Here is an 18,474-nt window from a genome sequence, read left to right as displayed (position 1 = left end):
CCACCAAGGGAGAGAGAGAGAGAGCAAAAGAAGAAAATGTATTTTTGATCATGAAAAAACTAAGAAATTTTGCATTCCACAGGTCTCCTCTGAAGTAATTAGTCAAGGATATGCTTCCAAAAATAAAAACTGAATTTGAGAAAGAGGAAGATATGTTTGAAATCCAAGAAAAGGTGGTATACAAAGAAATCAGGAGCCGGAAATAAACAGCATTAGGGTATGAAACATTTACAAGGGAAAACCGTATTCGACTTTCTACTATTAAAAGTGTTGTCAGTGGATGGTTTTCTAGGATGAATGAATTATCAAAATTAACTTAAGAAAACATTTTAAATAAACTATTAAGCCTAGACAATACTTAAAATGTAATCAATGATTCATGCTTTAATAAAGATCAAAGTCTCACATGATAGTAATTTATAGTTTTATTTGCAGTGGATTCAAAAATTTCAGTGGAAAAAGCACACTGAAGGAGAATTTTCTCTACCAAATTTTCTCTACCAAATATATAAAAACATAATAATTAAAATGTCATGGAATTGACACAAGGATAAACAAATAAATAAATAAATAAATAAATACAAAATAAAATAGCATATCCAGAAATAAACCCACATTTATGTGGGCACTTAATAAATTAGAAAGAGCAAAGTCAATAGAAAAGTCAGTAGATGCTGTTGGGGCAGTTGGCTCTTAATTTGAGCTAAAAATTTAGATTCTTATATCATACCATACATAAAAGTAAATTACAGATGAATTATAGAACTGAACATTTCAAAGCTGTACAAGTATTAGAAGAAAATATAGGCAAGACATAATACCAAAAGACAAAAGAATAGATGAACAGCTTTGACTATACAAATTTAACCTTTGACAAAATACATTGCAAACAAAATTAAATGACATAATAGACTAAGAGATATAAACAGTATATATAGCAAACAATCAGTACCCATTATATGGAGAGAACCCCTACAAATCAATAAGAAAGGCAACCCATTGTTTAAATGGGAAATGATACAAATAGAAAATGTAAAGAACAAAGGTGGTCAATTAAACACAGGAAAATAAATTTTTACCTATGTAACAAACCTGAACCTGTACCCCCGAACTTAAATTTTTTTAAAAAACAAAGTAGAAAACAAAAAAGAAAAGAAGTTTAACCTCAGTAGAAACAAAGTAAATGAAAAATAAAAGTGCAATGAGATTCTATTTCCCTCGCATTGGGTCAGCAAAAATTAAATGTTGATAATATGAAGTGCTGGGAAAGAGGTGGGAAAATGGGCCCTCTGGTTTATCACTGGTGGACGTAAAGTATAAATTAGCATAGCCTTTTCAGAGGCCAATTTGGCAATATATATTAAAATATAAAATGTACATACGTATACTTTGTCTCAGTATTCTGCCTCAAAGGATCTGTTTTATATAAATATTGGCATATTGTGGAAAAAGAGAAAAATTACAACCTAAATTCCTTATTATGGAATACTGCCCATCCATTAGAAAGCATTCCATAAATTAAAATGTACTAACATGAAAATATCTCTAAGCCAGACTACAGTAGCAAAGCAGATTCTATAACATATATAGTATAATTACATTTTTTAATGCTGTATATCTACTGAGATCCTACTGTGTGTAAGCCTTGGTCTTTGGTAGTAGACTTACAGAATTGAAGAAGACAGATACAATTATTGACTTTACAGAGTTTATCTACAAAGTTTGGAGATGAGAGATGAATGTGGGGCTGGGGATGGCAAACAATAAACTAGTAACCAAATACATAAGCAAGATCATTTCTGATAGAGGACCTTTCAATGAAGGCAATGAACAGGTAATGTGGTGAAAAGGGATCCTAGCATAAAGTCCGGTACTATTGGTAAATGAGAACAATTATACTTCTCTTGCAGACTTAACATGACACCACATACATTCTGGAATTGAAAACCTTTTAAATCCATATTGATCTTTTCTATCTTTTAAGGCATGCTAGCTAAGAAGATACTATATCAAACTTCTGCAGAGATTTTGTGAGCTCACAGAAACCCCTAAACTGAGGGCCAACATACATGGTTTTCATTCTGGTTCAGCTACTTTAGCAGAGTTAGATCTAAAAGTCACTGAAAATAGGAAAAGTAGGTTATTACCTCCCTTTACAAGCCTATAGGGCTGTTTCAGGATCTTTGAAATCCTTAAAATGATGCTTTACTTTGAAAAAGTTACGGAAAGGCATTTGTCTTATAAGTAGCAGAATAATCACAGGTGTTAAGTATAATCAAAAGTATTGTCAACTAGATTCCGTTTATTGCTTTGCATGTAAAAGGTTTAATATGAGGGAGGTGGAGAGAGGACTCCAAGTAGGAATATCACATTTCCCACTGTCCTCCCTTGTCCCCATTGGGATAAAAGCTTCAGGCTCTATAGTTTGGACCACAGGACAGGGAATAATATGTCCCCAAAGCCCATGAACCAGAGAATCCTGGTGAATCTTCTTCCCCTCCTCCTCTTTGATGCCCAAACCATACTCCATTCCCTAAGGCATTTCCAACCCACCGGAGTGTAACAGAAGCCTTCAGGTTTTGAAAAGCAGAGGACTTCTTTGGGGAGCCCTCTTTCTGTCCCCTCCCCTTAGCTACCCCTGCTCAGACTCACATCCTAAAGCTGACCCTGCCTAGAGATACGTGGCTGGTAGACTCAACTGCAGTTGCCCTACTCTGCCAGGATGTAAAATGCAAATGTTTTTAAGAGGTCAATGCCCTCCAACTGTGAAATGGTTAGGTGCTAAATTATGTGCTTAATTAACATCCCCGCAAAAGCATACCATAAAATTGGAAAAACAATTCCTCAGGCAAGTCCCATCATCCAGGATCAATGTGCATAAAGCACACAAGAAAAGATCAAAATTTCTCATCAGTAAACTTGTACATGTGCTCTAGCTGAATGTTCAGAGGTTGATTTCAACTATAGGTTGGTGAAAGGCATACAACCAATTAATTGCTTCGCTCTTTCTCCTTGTGCTATTACCACATGGGTTAGAAACTGCAGGATGAGATTTTTGCTACTTCCCTCCAGCAGGAATCCAAGGAAAAAACTTCCTGTTAGATTTTACCATGAGCAGCCATGCTCTTCACAAGTTTGTATGTTTTATTTTTTTGTTAGTTTTCTTGTTAATGCAAAACAATCACACCAGGATTAGGAAAACTGAGCTAAGAGGTAAGGTGATATAGCCACTACCTCAAGAATATTCAATGATACAGGCTGTAAGAGTTGCTTAACAACTAGTCTGGAGTTATATCTACATGGTAAAAATAAAACTGGATGAAGGAAGAAAAAACTATATATAATAGTTATCCTTTTTCCAGACTACATAGTGTTATACAACAGCTTTGTAATTATTTGTATAATGTTTTTGTTTTTTAACTCCAGCACTGTAAGCTCCTGAGACACTTTCTTTCACCTCTTTATCTCTAGCATCAGTCCCAGTGCTGGTAGCTGACACTCAAGATATATTTGTAAATAAATGAATGAATAGTGAGTGTATGAACAAATGACTAAGCCAGGTTTAAAATTCAGTTCTCGGGCCTCATTGACCATTTCCACGGTACTAGGATACCCCCTGTGAATGCACAGACTTTCAAGAAAGAATAAAAGACATTCAGAGATTATGCCTAGGCCATAGACCACAACTTTCTACGTAATTTCATATAAATTTATGGCTGAACCAGTTTGAAGATTTGTTTCTAGAAAGTACTGATTTATTCACTTGAAGTCAATCATGGTAAATACGCAGTGCGTTGCTGTGGACAGCTACCTAGTACATGGTGTTCACACTTGAGTTGATGGTGCTTTATGGTCTCAGCAGTGCAAGTCTGAATCAAGGTCAGGCTCTCTTAGAAGATGTGCTGAAGGAGATTGGAGAGCCAAGGAATTGGAAGGCAGCTGCATGATCCCTGCTGCAAGCTGAGAGGCCAGTGTTTAGAATCAGAGAAAACAGCAGGGACTCTCATTCTTTCTGCTGGGTGTCACCTGCTCCTGGCCCTTTTACCTGCCCCTGCATCTAAGCACTAAAAGCCAGTAGATTTCACAAGCTAATTTCCTCCTCCTGAGCTAACTTAATCTAATTCACTAAGAATGGGATATAAAACACTAATACTCTATCGAAGACAGAGGCCTGAATTTTATCTTGATCTTTAGGTTACACCGACCTCAAGCTGTCTTTCCAGAATGTTGTGAAGGCATGCCATACACACACACACAAACACACACTCATACATGTATATATAATTATTTTATTACTCAGAAAGCTGTTAGGGCTAATGGAGCATTTGACTCAAAGCATAGCCAACCTTTGCACTGACATCCTGTGTATAGAACCTGCATTTATGATTTCTTATTCCTCTTCTCTTTACCAACACTCTCCCTCTCTTAGGAAAGGAACCTGGTGGGGGAACCAAGAGTTTGGATTGCAAAATTGAGGAGAGTGCTGAAACACCTGCCCTAGAAGACTCCTCATCATCCCCCGTAGATAGTCAGCAACATTCCTGGCAGGTTTCCACAGACATTGAGAACACTGAAAGGTAAGTGGGAAGTTACCCTGAATAGACTGCCAATCCTCCTCCCGCTAATGCTCTTAGGAGCCACAGAGAGACAAGGTTTTCTAGTTCAGACTCAGAAACAGTGCTTTCTTTGGTGTGCCAGAGGAGCAGAGTGCTGGCAGGGACCCTGAAGACTGCCTAATCTGCAGGCAAGAAAACTGAGACAAGAGAGGGTAAGCAGTCCAAATCCTGCGGAGGAACACTAGCAGCGCCCACAGTAGGCGCAGGCTCCCAGGCCTCTGCTTCTCCCACTCCAACACATTGTATCTCCGCGGAAAATGAGAACAGCGTGCTGCCTTGGAGGGGAGAAAGTCTACATGCTGTCACAGTTCACCTACTGGGCTGGTGCCCAAAATTCCCATTTGTTTAAGGGAGAAAATCCAAAATTACACAAAGATGCCTCCAGTAGAGTCTCAGATTTCAGGTGGAACAGCCTGCTTAGCTGCCATTCCAGGGCTAAACATTCTGTCCATTTCACAAAGGGCTTTTCACAGGTCCCCCTTCTCTTACTCTACATAAGGTGGCTGGTGGCCCCTCAGTGGTCAAAGCAAGTTAATGCATTGTCTTAACTTCAGTAGCTCACTTCTAGAGAGGCAGTTTCTTTCCTGAAAAGAAGAGACTCTACAGTAATTTTGTTTTATTTCGGAAAAGAAAGTAATAATAATATTACAATAAATACCTTGTCCCATCTAGATGCTAAAAATGACATTCTGTGAGGCAGTAAGATAAGGCTGTTTATTTGCCTTTACACTGATATCTGTGCCCTTTGCTACTAATGTCCCCAGAGCTGGCACCAAGCAGCTAAATGAATACTGGGCAGTTCCACTGAGTGTTCTGTGTGTATGAGGTTGAGTCACCGACAAGATAATGAACATTTTATTTTTTTTATTTTTAGAAATATAACACACAATGGCATTTATAGCCATTGTGGTTCTACTTTCAGATTGTAATATAATTCTAAAGCTAATTACCAAATTTCTATGTTTATAGAAAATTGGAGCATGTGGTAATTACGTGCTATTAATAAAACTTGGATTTTGTATAAGCTTGGGATGCAACAATTCAAACAATAAAGCTGTTTGGCACAGTTTGATTGCACTATAGACAAATGATGAGGGAGTGATTTATCTTAATTTATAAAATAGAAAATTCTTAGCTCTGTTCCCAGGGGAAAAAAAAAATATCTACTGAAATGCCATATCAGGGCATAAACCATCAGTGAAGCCATTTTCCTTTGCAGACTTTGGACAGCAGCTGTATCTAGGCCTTATAAGCTTATAAGAAGGGACGGTGGTTAAGAGTAGGATAGTTATGGCCCACAGTGTTGGCAGTGGTTCAGTTCAGCCTGAAAGCCCAGATTCTGGTCAAAGGAGATGGAAGTAGGCACCGTGGACCTGGTCTGGGATGTGGCTAACTCAGTTCTCCTTGGCTCTCTGCCTTGAGAGATCATGGGTCTCAAACTGGGCTACGCAGTTAAGTCATATGAGGGAATGTTTAAAATACTGATTGCTCGGTGCCACTATAAGGCAACTGAATCAGACTCTGTTGGGGTGGGACCTGGGCTTAAGGTGATTCTCCTGTGCACAGCCAAGGTGGAGAATTGGTGCTTTATTGGAGGAGACCTTGCCTCAATCCCCCATGTTGCATTCCCAGCCCTTTCTCACCCATTCCATGTGCCCTTGAAGTCTTAAATGAAAACAGACTGTGCTTTGCATTTGTGGACGTGGGGCCCTGCTTCCTTTCTCCTGCCCTCCTCTCTCACCTGATCAGCATGCAGCCCATAGACATATCCTCACACCTCACACCCATGGGAGTGGATTTGGAATGGTTTGTTTGTGTGTGTGTGTGTGTGTGTGTGTGTGTGTGTGTGTGTGTGTTTCGAGACGGAGTCTCGCATTGTCATCCAGGCAGTAGTGAGTGGCACGATCTTGGCTCACTGCAATCTCCACCTCCTGGGTTCAAGCAATTTTCCTGCCTCAGCCTCCTGAGTAGCTGGGACTACAGGCATGCACCACCATGCCCAGCTAATTTTTTTTGTATTTTTAGTAGAGATGGGAGTTCACCATGTTGGCCAGGATGGTCTCAATCTCCTGACCTCATGATCCACCCACCTCCTGCTCCCAAAGTGCTGGGATTACAGGCGTGAGCCACCGCACCCGGCCGGAATGTTTTTACAGGTATATTTCTGCAGATCCTCAAGGCTGCTTTCCCTTTTTTTTTTCCAATCACTTATTACTGAGACTTGAGTTACTCTTCACATATCAGTCAATTCTTCAAAAGGAGCCCCCAAGAGGTCTCCAGAATTACCCTAAGAAAGTGGTCCTTAAACCGTGCTCAACAGAACAGTAGTGTTTTGTGAAGTGGACTGAGGGGTTTCATACCGAAAATTAAATGGTGACTGTCTTTCCTCAAATGCCAGAAGAAAAATAAATGGGTACAATTTTTTCAACTTTAGGATGATCCTCCCCACAAAACTTTCCTAAACCCGTGGTACCTGCCAATGCTTACCTATCCTCAGTTAATTATAAGATCCATCTGCTTTTTGTACCAAATTATGTTCCTGGCTGTTTTAAATGAAATCTGCCACTGTGTCCTGTGGTTTCAAGAGCACTGTCTTCAATGCACAACTACCTGGCCATGGGTAGGAACCATTGTGCCAAGGGTTTCAAAAGGTCAGTTCTCCCCTATCTTAGACTAGAAGCCTCATGAGATGGCTTCCTGCTTTATAGTTCAGGAGTTATATGACCACATATGCTCTGAGATGAGGGAAGATACTGGATGTGTGCAGTGGCACTGCATGCTGTGAGCTGAAGTCAGGAAGTGTGGAGGGACGGGTCCCTGCTAGAGGAAGGCCCAGCTGTCCCCAGGTGGGGTGGTTTTCCCTCTCTTTCCCATACTGCACCTCTTTCTGTTTCAGCCATTGTAAGCCAACCTCTCTGGAAGTTTTAGAATTTGTTACTCTCATTATTCCAAGTCAATTTAATAAGCGTTGGCCCTGGTGAATGCTTAATACCTGAGTTACACTGAACTCTAATCATGGTAATAAGAGACTTATAAAACCAAGCAGAAGATAGAAGCAACTTAGAAAACCAAATAGCACATGTTCTCACTTATAAGTGGAAGCTAAATGGTGGGTACACATGGACATGGGGTAAGGAATGATAGACATCAGAGACTCAGAAAGGTGATAAGGTGTGGGTGATGAGAAAATACTCAGTGGGTAAAATGCACATTATTGGGGTGATGGATGCACTAAAAACACAGACTTCACCACAATGCAATATGTCAAGGTTACAAAACTACAGTGTACCCCTTAAATTTATACAAATTTTGAAAAACAAGCAAATAACAGCAAGTGAATATACACAGCCACTATAGTCCTCTGACCATAAAGCCTGGATAGCCCCATCACCCATTCCTCAAGTTTGCCCTGTTGCTCCAGTTGTACATCCTTCGCCTCTCTTTGTAAATCTAAAGCACTGTCCTCGTGACCAATGGCTCTTCTCTGATCTCACCCAGGTCAGACTAGAGGCAGAGATGAGGGCTCCTACAGGAGAATGCCCTGTAGAAATGTTTGGCAGAGTAGCTCTCATTTTTTCCTGAGCCAACCCATCTCAGATTTTTTTTTCTTGTAAAAGCAAAATAAATTCAATATTTGCCTAGTGGAAACTAGAGCTAGTACAATTAGACACAGACTCTCATCCTTCAGTTGTCTCATAGAACAGATTGTTTGAGATTTCGTTTTGAAAATTTACAGCTGATTATTCTGTCTTTTTATCAATTTTACAGAGACATGCGAGAAATGAAAAACCTTTTAAGCAAACTCAGGGAAACTATGCCTTTACCACTGAAAAATCAAGGTGAGTCTTGTCATTTCTCTTTGAGGCAGAGGATGTTTTTAATGGGATAACCTTGGGAATTGTTTCTTGGAAATTAAAGCATGTGTCTTACACAAACAGTAAAAGGCATTGAGCATTCATTTGTCTTTCCTCAAATAGATATCAAAATAAGGCTAGAGACTCTGGTGAACACAGCTTGCTCTGAGGGGGCCCGAGATACATTCTGACCTTAAAACAAACTCTTCCTCCACTGGCCCTGTTACTCACTGTGGAAAGCACCATTGCAGGCACAGCAAGAGACTTAAGAACACTTTCAAAGGAAGATCTCTGCCACCCACTTGTGTAATTATCTTTAAAAAGTAATCCAAAAAATTAACATATATTGAGAACTTACAGCATGCCACTATTCAAAATACTTTGCATGTATTTTGAATAGTGGCATGCTGTAAGTTCTCAGTACATGTTAGTATTTCTCAATATATGTATTAACTTATTTAATTCTAAACAACTTCGAGGGAAATGCTATTAGTGTTTCCCAATTTACTAGAAACTGGTGCACAGAAAGGTTAGCTAACTTGGCCAAGGTCACACAGGCTGTAAGTAGAAAAACTGGGATGTGAATTCAGGCAGTCTGTCTCCAGAACTATCCTGTGGGAGTGCATGCCCTAACACAGAAATGAGAGGGCTAGAATGAGGGAGTCCTCTGCATGCCTTTGAAATGATTGTATACTCAGTATCTGGAGCATGGGACATAGTAGAATAACATCTGTCACAAACAGTGGATGTTTGTTAAATCTGCACCTACCTTTGCAGCCCCAGAGATTGACAGGACCAATAATCAGCACTTACATTAAGTATACATGGCTGGAGCAGCCATAGGTGAAGTATCAACCTTAGTGAAGGGTACAAGAGGTGAAGAAAGGCTTCTAGGAGGCAAGAAAGAAACTCTTCTTGTTTTCACTGAGCAAAGCCTGATGGGAGGGAAGACAGGATGCCACTTGCCTTGAAGCGAGGAGGAGGAGGAGGTGGATTTGGCAGTGGAGCTGGAGGCTCCTCTTGGCTCCAGGAGCAGCTCAGCAGAAGGTGGAGGGGTGGAAGTGAGAACACCAGATGAAGAGGCTGAGGAGTAGTGTGGCCTGAGCTGCACAGGGGTGGAGGTCAGAAAATAAGCAGGGGCTACAGCACATCAGATAACTCAGAACATCCCCTGAAGGGGCTGGTCACCAAGGCCAACTGGCTTGAGCCACAGGTGTAATATTTTAAGAAAGTGGGAAACATGCTGTAGTGATGAGCGACTGCTCTGACCACTACATGGAAGATTGTTGCCAGAAATAAGCACAGTGTTTAGAACCAAGGGCTTTGAATTAAGGCTAGCCGTGGGTTCAAATGCTGTCTCTGCCACCTTGCAGCTTTGCACCCAGGAACAAACTGTTTAATTTCTGCAAATGTATTTCCTCCTCCCTGCAAAGGGGATAATAGTATCACCTACTTCAGAAGTTTCTTGTGGGGATTAAATGAAGCAATGTGTCATATGCCTACTACCAAACTTAGAGAGCAAACACTTGACAAATGCTTTGTTATTATTATTGTTGTCACTGTTATTATTATTATCTACAAGCTGGTCAACCCAACTTTGCTCAAGAGAACCCCAAATCACCATCAGATAAAGGAATCCCTGCTACCACTCACTCTGCGTGTGTAGTGTACATGTGAGGCTGGTCTTGAGCCTGCAATTCACAGCATTGGCCCTGGGACTTTAGATCTGTAGCTCAAGTCTGAAGCTGCCCTCAGTGCCTTCATAGGTTTGGCAAGCCTCCTTCAACAGTTGTACCCTGGCCTCTCGGCCTCCTTCACATTCAGCTTTCCAGGAGGATGGCTGCCCAGGTCCCCCCAGTCTGAATTTCTGTAGGATCTTATTGTCCAAACATGATTCTAACAGGATAAAAACATTATATTTTAAGTCACATCATCCTAAACATTACCTCCCCGTTAAATGATCATTCATCCAGCAGTTTTTGACTATTTGTTAATAGAAAGACAGAAATTTTGTTTTAGTTAGCTAATTTCTAATTATAAGGAATATCATGTAACTATTTTATGGGACTTTGTATCACCTTTATACACACAGAAAAAAATAATTAGAATTGTAATTACATTTTAAAATATAATAATCATAATTGAAGGTTGATATTGTGAGTGAAAACATGACTGAAAAGGGAACAGCCATCAAAATAAATTATACCCAGGATTTGAACCTTGGATCTATCTGGGAAATAAAAAGGAAAATGCTAGAAAGGAGATGCAAGAACTTATTCAGAAGGAAATGGTGCAGTAGGATTTTAATAATCAGAAATTACTGAAGTAAAGGATTATGGGAAATTTGAGTTTCTTCCCTGAGGGGAGAAATGGGAACTCTTCACATGTGACAATACATCTCTGTTCTATATGTTTTTAACGTGATCTCACAGCCTACTGAGCTGACCACCAGGGAAGGAGACTGTGTCTGAACTGGAGGATCCAGAGGGGACCTGACAAGTCTCTCTGGGAACATTTTGACAGATGCATATGGCACCTTTAATGAAGAAATCATAGACTCTTCTTTCTACGTAGACTGAGATAAACCATAGAGGCTTCCCCAATTCCTTCCTGGAACTCTTGTCAGGTGGTTTACTTATTATACAGGTCTAGGTTAATATGTGCAGGAAATGGTGCAGGGTAAAATGTGGAGAAAAGTATTCCAGTTCTTTTCTGCAGGACCTTATTGTCAAAACATGATTCTAATGGGATGAAAACCATTATAGAAAGCCATCTGTTTTCTGACTGCTTATTTCTTTTCTCTTTTTATTCTATTTACATGGGTCTTTAAATCAGAAAAAAGATAAAAGATTCCACTCCTGGTCCCCATTTTCCCATCTCAACCCCTGACCTGTAAAAATGCTACTGAGTCCCCTATTCTCCAGGCTCTTTCTCAGCCCTCAACTCCAAAACTGTTCCATGTTTATTTCAGCATTTAAAGATTTAATCCTACCTTCTCCTCTTTCTACTACAGTCAAAACTGGATTCAACAGCAGTTTACTTTAAATCAACTTTCAGTGGACTCAACAACAGTTTACTTTAAATCAGCTTTCTTATGTAAGAAGGGAAGGTGGCCAAGGGCAGGAATTTTAATGGTTAGTGATTATGCCTGCATTTTTAGACAGAGCCTTTTCTTTCGCACCCATCCAGTTTGAGACTGGAGGCAAAGAGATGCACAAAAGAGCCAGCCACCCTTGTGCTGCTGAGTTCCACCGCGGGCTGCAGACAAGGGCCAGATCTCCTGGCTTTCAGCCCGCTGTTCTTTCCACTGCCTCAGCGCCCCTCCTGTCCTACATTCTAGGTCACTGGCAGTGCTGTAGGGAGCTTCATTAATTATGATAGTCTCGCTGTGTCAAATGGATTACAAATGGAACCACCTGTGGGGAGCCTGCAAGGTTATTGACAAAGGCTAAAAGGAGATTGGAAAGTGAAGGACAAGCATCTTCTAAATGCATGCTGTTATCAAACGAAACAAATCAACAGAAATAAATTAAGCCTGAAAGACAGTTTCACCTTTTCCAAAATTCCAACTTAATGAATGCTGTGGGAGGTGCTGGTATGTTCACTCTTGCATAGAATTTGGTCGTTGATGCCACGCACAAGAATCAGTCTGGAAGTAGGTAAGTCAGGAACTGACCCGGGCTAAAATGAGTCCCCTCCTTTGAACAATACTATGCCAGACTAAATTGAGCCTAGAAATAGTTCTCCCAAACTTATAGCATGATCCTCCAATCAGGACCCCCATATCCAGAGCCAAACCTGGCTGTGTCAGGCAGAAGAGTTCTCAGATATCTGGCTGAAGAGCACCGGGCAATTATGCCACCATCTAGCACGGAGATGACATTTTAGGTCCTTCCCCAAGAGCCTCATAAAGACTGTCTGTGTTTCTAGCTGCTGTCTGAAAGTCATTCTGGGCAGTTTCACTGGTAGCCCCATATCCTTTGCAATTTCTGCAATCTCTTGTCCAGGACTCAGTGTGACGTATATAAACCAATCTAATTTCTTAATGTATTACTCTATTATGTTGAGCTCCTACACATAAATGTGAAATGTCTACTCATGAAATCTACTGAAGGAAAAACAGACCTCTCACTCCAGCAGCCTTTGTCATCATCATTATCAAACATATAATGGTCACCAATGATGTGTAAAGTTCTGTGCTAGGTGCTGGAGATGTCTCTCCCCCACTAAAACCTGGCCCTCACAACAGGGAAAAATTGGATGGGAATCACCTGGGAAACCTTTCCAAATGCCACATGCCTCCTCTCCCACAGATTCTGGTAAAGCCTTCAGGGTTGGGCTGAAAACAGCTAGTACAAAACAGCAGACACACACACACACACACACACACACACACACACAACTGGACAGACACAGAAATTAGTGCTCACAATATAAAATGCCATAACGGTCAGACATGGGTTGCTACAAGGTATATTAGATTCTCATCTAGCCCAGGCTTGAACTGAAAATGGGGAATTATTAGGGATTGCTTTTTAGAAGGTATCTGTGCTGAGAATTTTTAGGACGAGTAACAGTTAGCCAAAGAAAGAGATGCAAAAAAAGATAGTCTAGGCAGAAGATTCTGGATGTGTGAAGGCACATGGGGAGATGAAAAAGGAGGGATTTTGATGAACTACAAGCCCTTAAATAGGAAAGTCTCTAGACAAGAGGCTTAAGAGAGAGAGAAAAGAGGTAGGTGGACTGTATCATTAAGGCCCCTTAAGCCATGTTACGAGGATTGGGAGCTACTGGAAGGATTTCATGAGGAGGCAGGTGCAGTAATCCAGGTGAGAAATGCTTAAGATCTTACCTAAAGTAGGGGATTGGAGAGGAGGACAGAGAGAATTGAATGTGGCGCATAAGAAGAAGTAAAATCAAGGAAAAAACCCAAGTTCACACTTGGAAAATGGAGTAAATAATGATGTTGGTCACCAAGTTAGAAAGAACATGGAAGCAGTAATAAAGGCAGAGAACAACGTTTGGACATGAGGGAACCGTCCGGAGCAGTGCTCAGTGGTTAATAGTGCTAAAGTGAGACATGTGGGAAGCCCTACCAGCAATGCGTGCACAGACAAGAGTCCCGGAATACCGAAACGTAAGGTTTGAGAGGAAAGAAGAGCAGTGTACGAAGGGGACTGAGATGAAAACTACAAGAGCATTATGAAATAAATAAAGGAGGTTGCAAAGAAGGAATGGCCGGTGGTTAAACTAAACATGAACTGAAAGTGTCCACAGGATCTAACAAGGTAGTCACTTGTGATGTTGGCAAAAGCAGCTTTCTTGGAATTTTGGGCATGGAAGCCTGGCTAAGGAGGAGGGGAAGTGAATGGCAGATGATGAGCTGGGGCAACCAGGGTAAATTCATTAAGGCTTTTATAAAGAGTTGCTTAAAGAGTGGTGGGAAGATGGGATTGGATGCAGATGATGTGCCAAGAGCTGTAGCAATTGTTTATGGAAGCAATGGGAATGTTAGGGAATGCAGAAGCACGTAGCATCAGAAAAGACTGCAGGGGGAAAAATGTCTAATCTCTGAAGGAGGGCTTGCCATTTGTCTAAGGAGGCAGAACTTTTCTGAAAAGAGAAGTGGCAAGTGCAAAGGCAGCAGCCAAAAGAAAGTATAGGCATAGTTAGGGAATTCTAAGTCGTCCTGTGTGGGGTTATCTCCTCCTTCATAAGCCCTTCATTCTAGCCAGACTGGACTGTTCACTTGGACCCAAACATAGGCTGCCCTTGATCCCTTCTCTTTATTCACACTTTATTCTCTTTATTCACACTTTATTCTCTTTATTCACACTTCCCTTGATCACTTCTCTGTATTCACTTCTCTTTTATTCACATAATAAAATGCCTTCTGAAAGGCATTCCCTCCATTCAGAATGCCTATCCCCTGCCACTTTCACCAAATGTCCATGTTCTCATTCCTCATGGCCCAGCATGTACACCAGGGCATCCATGAATCTTCCACAAACGTCTTCTTCCTTCTCCTACAAATGGGAGGAATCTCCCCACTTCCCCTGCCTGGAAATTTTACAGCAATGTATTCAGATCTCTCTTATGGTATTTTTCATGAAGCCTCATAATTACTCAAGGAAAGGTCCTTGAGGCCAGGGACCATCTTTCCATTAGGACCCATCTTGGCATTATCCTCAGTACCCAATGTAGAGCCTTGTACTTATCAGGCCTTCTGTTAATTCATTGGTTCTCAAAGTGTGCCCTTAGGACCAGCGGCAATGTCTGAGAACTTGTAAGAAATGCTGATTCTCTAGCCCTACCCCAGAGCTACTGACTCAGAAATTCTGGAGGTGGAGTCAGCAATCTGTGCTTTAACAAGCCCTCAGATGATGCCGATGTGGTTAATGTTTGAGAACCAGTGGGTTACCTGAGGGTCTCTTTTTTTCCCTGGAATAGAAATATGTAACTGCAGTGCATTGGAAGCATTTCTCATCACTTGTGTAAGTAATATTTTATTAGCAAAATAAATTTGAGCAATGGAGAAGTGGTTTGGGGGAATTGCAGTGTCCCTGGCTTTAGCAGCATTCAAGAATTAAACATTGAGGCTGGGCATGGTGGCTCACTCCTATAATCCTAGCACTTTGGGAGGCTGAGGTGGGAGGATTGCTTGAGGCCAAGAGTCCAAGACCAGGCTGCGCAATACAGTAAAACCCTGTCTCTCCAAAAATAAATAAAAATTTTTAAAATAATGTAAAAGAATTAAGCATTAAATGACTGAGGTTTGAACTTACTGATGGCCAAATTTCCTGCTTTTTTTTTTTTTAAACTTTCTCCTATGCTTTATTTACTCTGCTTCCCTTTCCACCTTTCATTTTCACATTTAAAACTGTCTTAGGTTATAGTTTTCTGAGAGTGCATACTTTGGAGAAAAGATGCTAGAAAAGTTTTAATTATAAGCCACATCTAAACAAACATTTGCAATAAAAATCAAAGGTTTTCCGGTAAGTTCAAGTGGATAATTCCAGAAAATTTAGAATGAGTGGGAAACATTCCCTTTTGCATACATTCTTGCAGCTCTTCTGTTTATTCAGTGGTTCTGACAAAGTGTGGTTTTAGGACTAGCAGCAGTATCTGAGAACTTTAAGAAATGCTGATTCTCTGGCCCTACCCTGGAGCTCCTGAGATAGGCCTTCAGAGACAGGATTGCAGTCAATGTGGAGAGACACCTTTCCTTGGAGCTGGATGCACTTCAGACCATCCCAGGCATCATTACCGGTTCGTAAATTTCAGCATTTACTACAGGTGTCAGCTCCCCATGGTATAGAAAGCTGCTCTGAATTTCTGCCAAGAATTTCTGAGCTTTTCTATCACCTCAGCCTCAGGTGATGGTCAGACAAGCTCTAAGCAAGGCAAAGGTGTCACAAATGTGCAACAAAGATGCCCCACACTAGCAGTTGTCCTTAATAGGCAGCCTGTCCTTTGCTTAACATCTGAGCACTTTCTCATCAATCCTAACAATTCTATTCACTTGTGAGAGAGACATATAGTACACAGACATAAATATGTTTATTGTGTATGTATGTGTACATAATGTGTATACATATGCTATATATATATATACATATATATACATGTATATCTGGTTACACACACACACACACACATATATGTGTGTGTGTGTGTGTGTGTGTGTGTATAAAGAAAGCTTAGCAAGGAGAATTTCAATAGCACAAAAGGCTGTGCTATTGAAAGGCTTTGGGTTTTCTTTTTAATCCACTGTAGTAAATACACAGATATAAGGGTCAATCTTGATAAAAATTTCATATCTGTGTATAATACCTACTTGCTTTTAATATATACAAAAACAAGACAGTGGAACTAAACATACAACCACGACATACACATATACATTTTCTTTTGTAAATATAACATTATGGTAGACATTTCCTCATTTAATAGGAGCAAAACACATCAGAGTTGCATTCTGTAACATATGAAGACCTCTTAAGTCCCTCCACAAATCAGATAAGTTTTTGGGAAAGGGAAGGAGATACCAGAACTTTGAAAATAGATCTTCCAAGTCTTAAATAAAGAGCACTATGAAGATCTTTCTTTCTCATAAATATCTTCATAGTTTTGGTGACTCTGTTTTAGGGAAGCATTGAATTCCGGGTGAATTTGAGTTTCAGAAAGGGCAGTCAGAGTCCAAGGTGATACTGAAAGGTAAAATTCTGTACCCTTCAGAGTTTGCTATATCTTTGCCATATCCAGCCAGGTTAAATACATTGATCAATTCATGGTTAAAGAAGTAAGAGTCCTAAAAATGATGAGAAAAGTAGTTATTTCTTTCTGCTCCAAATATTTCATGGTTTATCTCTGAAAGGTTCTCTTGAAAAGTGAGGCTAATGCTTAGTATCTAACATTGTTTTCAGTGTCTAAACTATTTGAGGGCAAGTTAACTTTAAAAGAAAGATATCCTCTTTTTCACCCTCAAAATGTTGACATCCAGATTATAGTAAATTATTTTCCCTATGGAAAGGACAACTACAGTCCTATTTTTCTCCATATTAACAGAATATGAGCTTTAAGAGAGGATTTTAATCTCTGGAGACTGGGAGAGTAGACTGTTTGATTCATTTGATATGCCCAGCGGGGGTGCCTGTTTTCTTCTCTGGCTTGGACTTGCTACTCTAGTTCTATCTAAATATGTAACATAGTGCAACATTCTAAGGAACACTGTCAACCTTGGTGGGTGATACTAATTTACAAGTAAGTGTGACACATTAGAGCCTTTGAGAAGGGGAGGAGAAGCCCAGGCATTTAGATGAAACTTTATGTAACAAGACTGGAAAGCCAGGATCTATTTTTGTTCTCGGCAGTTTCCTGAGCATTGTAAACCAAAAAATATCTGAGACAAGTCTCAATCAATTTAGAAATTTATTTTGCCAAGATTAAGTACATGCCCATGACACAGCCTCAGGAGGTCCTGAGAACATGTGCCCACGGTGGTCAGGCTACAACTTGGTATTATACCTTTAGGAAGATATAAGACATCAGTCAATACAAATAAGATGTATGTTGGTTTGGTCTGGAAAGGCAGGACTACTGCAAGTGGGGCTTCCAAGTTATAGGCAGATTCAAAGGTTTTCTGATTGGCGGTTGGTTGAGTTATTATCTAAAGATCTGGAATCAATAGAAAGAAATGTCTAGGTTATTATGATAAGGGGTTGTGGAGATCAAGGTTTTGTCATCATGTAGATGAGACCTCCAGGTAGCAGGCTGCAGAGAAAATAAATTATAAATATTTCTTATCAGACTTAAAGAGTCTTGTTCTATCAGTCTTAAGGTCTCTGTGTGATGTTAACTCCAGTCAGCTTTGTCTGAATCCCAAATGGGAGGAGAGTATAATGAAGAAAGTTCAGCTGCCTCTTCCCAACATGGCTTGGACTAATTTTTCAAGTTAACTTTGGAATGTAGTTGGCTGAGAGGAGAGGTTCATTCAGGTGGTTGGGGAGGCCTTACAATTTTATTTTTGGTTTACAGCATCTAGGCTCAGTAATCAAGGAAAGCAAGCCATCTTCTACAAATCAGTTCTATTGAGGTGGGGCACATTCTTCACTTCAGCTATCTCTTCATCTAACTTCTGCTTCTGTGCCCTTAGCCAAGCCTCCAGCCCCTTTAAGATTAGGATGAGGAAAGGAGGGGACTCCTTACCCGACTCTGGAAGGAAAGTGCAACTAGTCTTGGCAAAGCTTAGGTACATAACAGTCACCAATGCCAATCAACCATTTTGTTGACCTTAGCTCCAGTCTGACCATGTCCTAGCACTGCCCTGATTGGAAAATTCTAGATTATCCTTTTGTAGTCCTTTGTGTCTTGAACCCACATCAGCCAGTTCTGTTTCAACAGGATATTTCTACCCATCTTCTCTTTTGGATTGCACTTTTTTTTAAAAAAAGCCCAACTCTTTAAACCAGATTAGGTTTACTGGTTTATTTCTTCCTCTACTC

General features: G+C 40.4%; 1 protein-coding gene across 2 annotated transcripts in view; it reads left to right on the top strand.

Annotated features, from left to right (window-relative positions):
- Positions 1-18,474, top strand: part of RGS7BP (regulator of G protein signaling 7 binding protein) — a 117,356-nt gene that overhangs the window by 92,616 nt on the left and 6,266 nt on the right. For both annotated transcript variants that reach the window (XM_003925802.4, XM_074385529.1), the window contains exons 4-5: positions 4,430-4,577; positions 8,385-8,455. In XM_003925802.4, the coding sequence (XP_003925851.1) occupies positions 4,430-4,577; positions 8,385-8,455 (219 nt within the window). The remainder of the gene's footprint in view (positions 1-4,429; positions 4,578-8,384; positions 8,456-18,474) is intronic.

Source organism: Saimiri boliviensis, chromosome 1 (assembly GCF_048565385.1).
Source record: "Saimiri boliviensis isolate mSaiBol1 chromosome 1, mSaiBol1.pri, whole genome shotgun sequence".
NCBI lineage: Eukaryota > Metazoa > Chordata > Mammalia > Primates > Cebidae > Saimiri > Saimiri boliviensis.
Note: the sequence above shows the minus strand (reverse complement) of the source record. Positions and strands in the feature narration are given on the sequence as shown.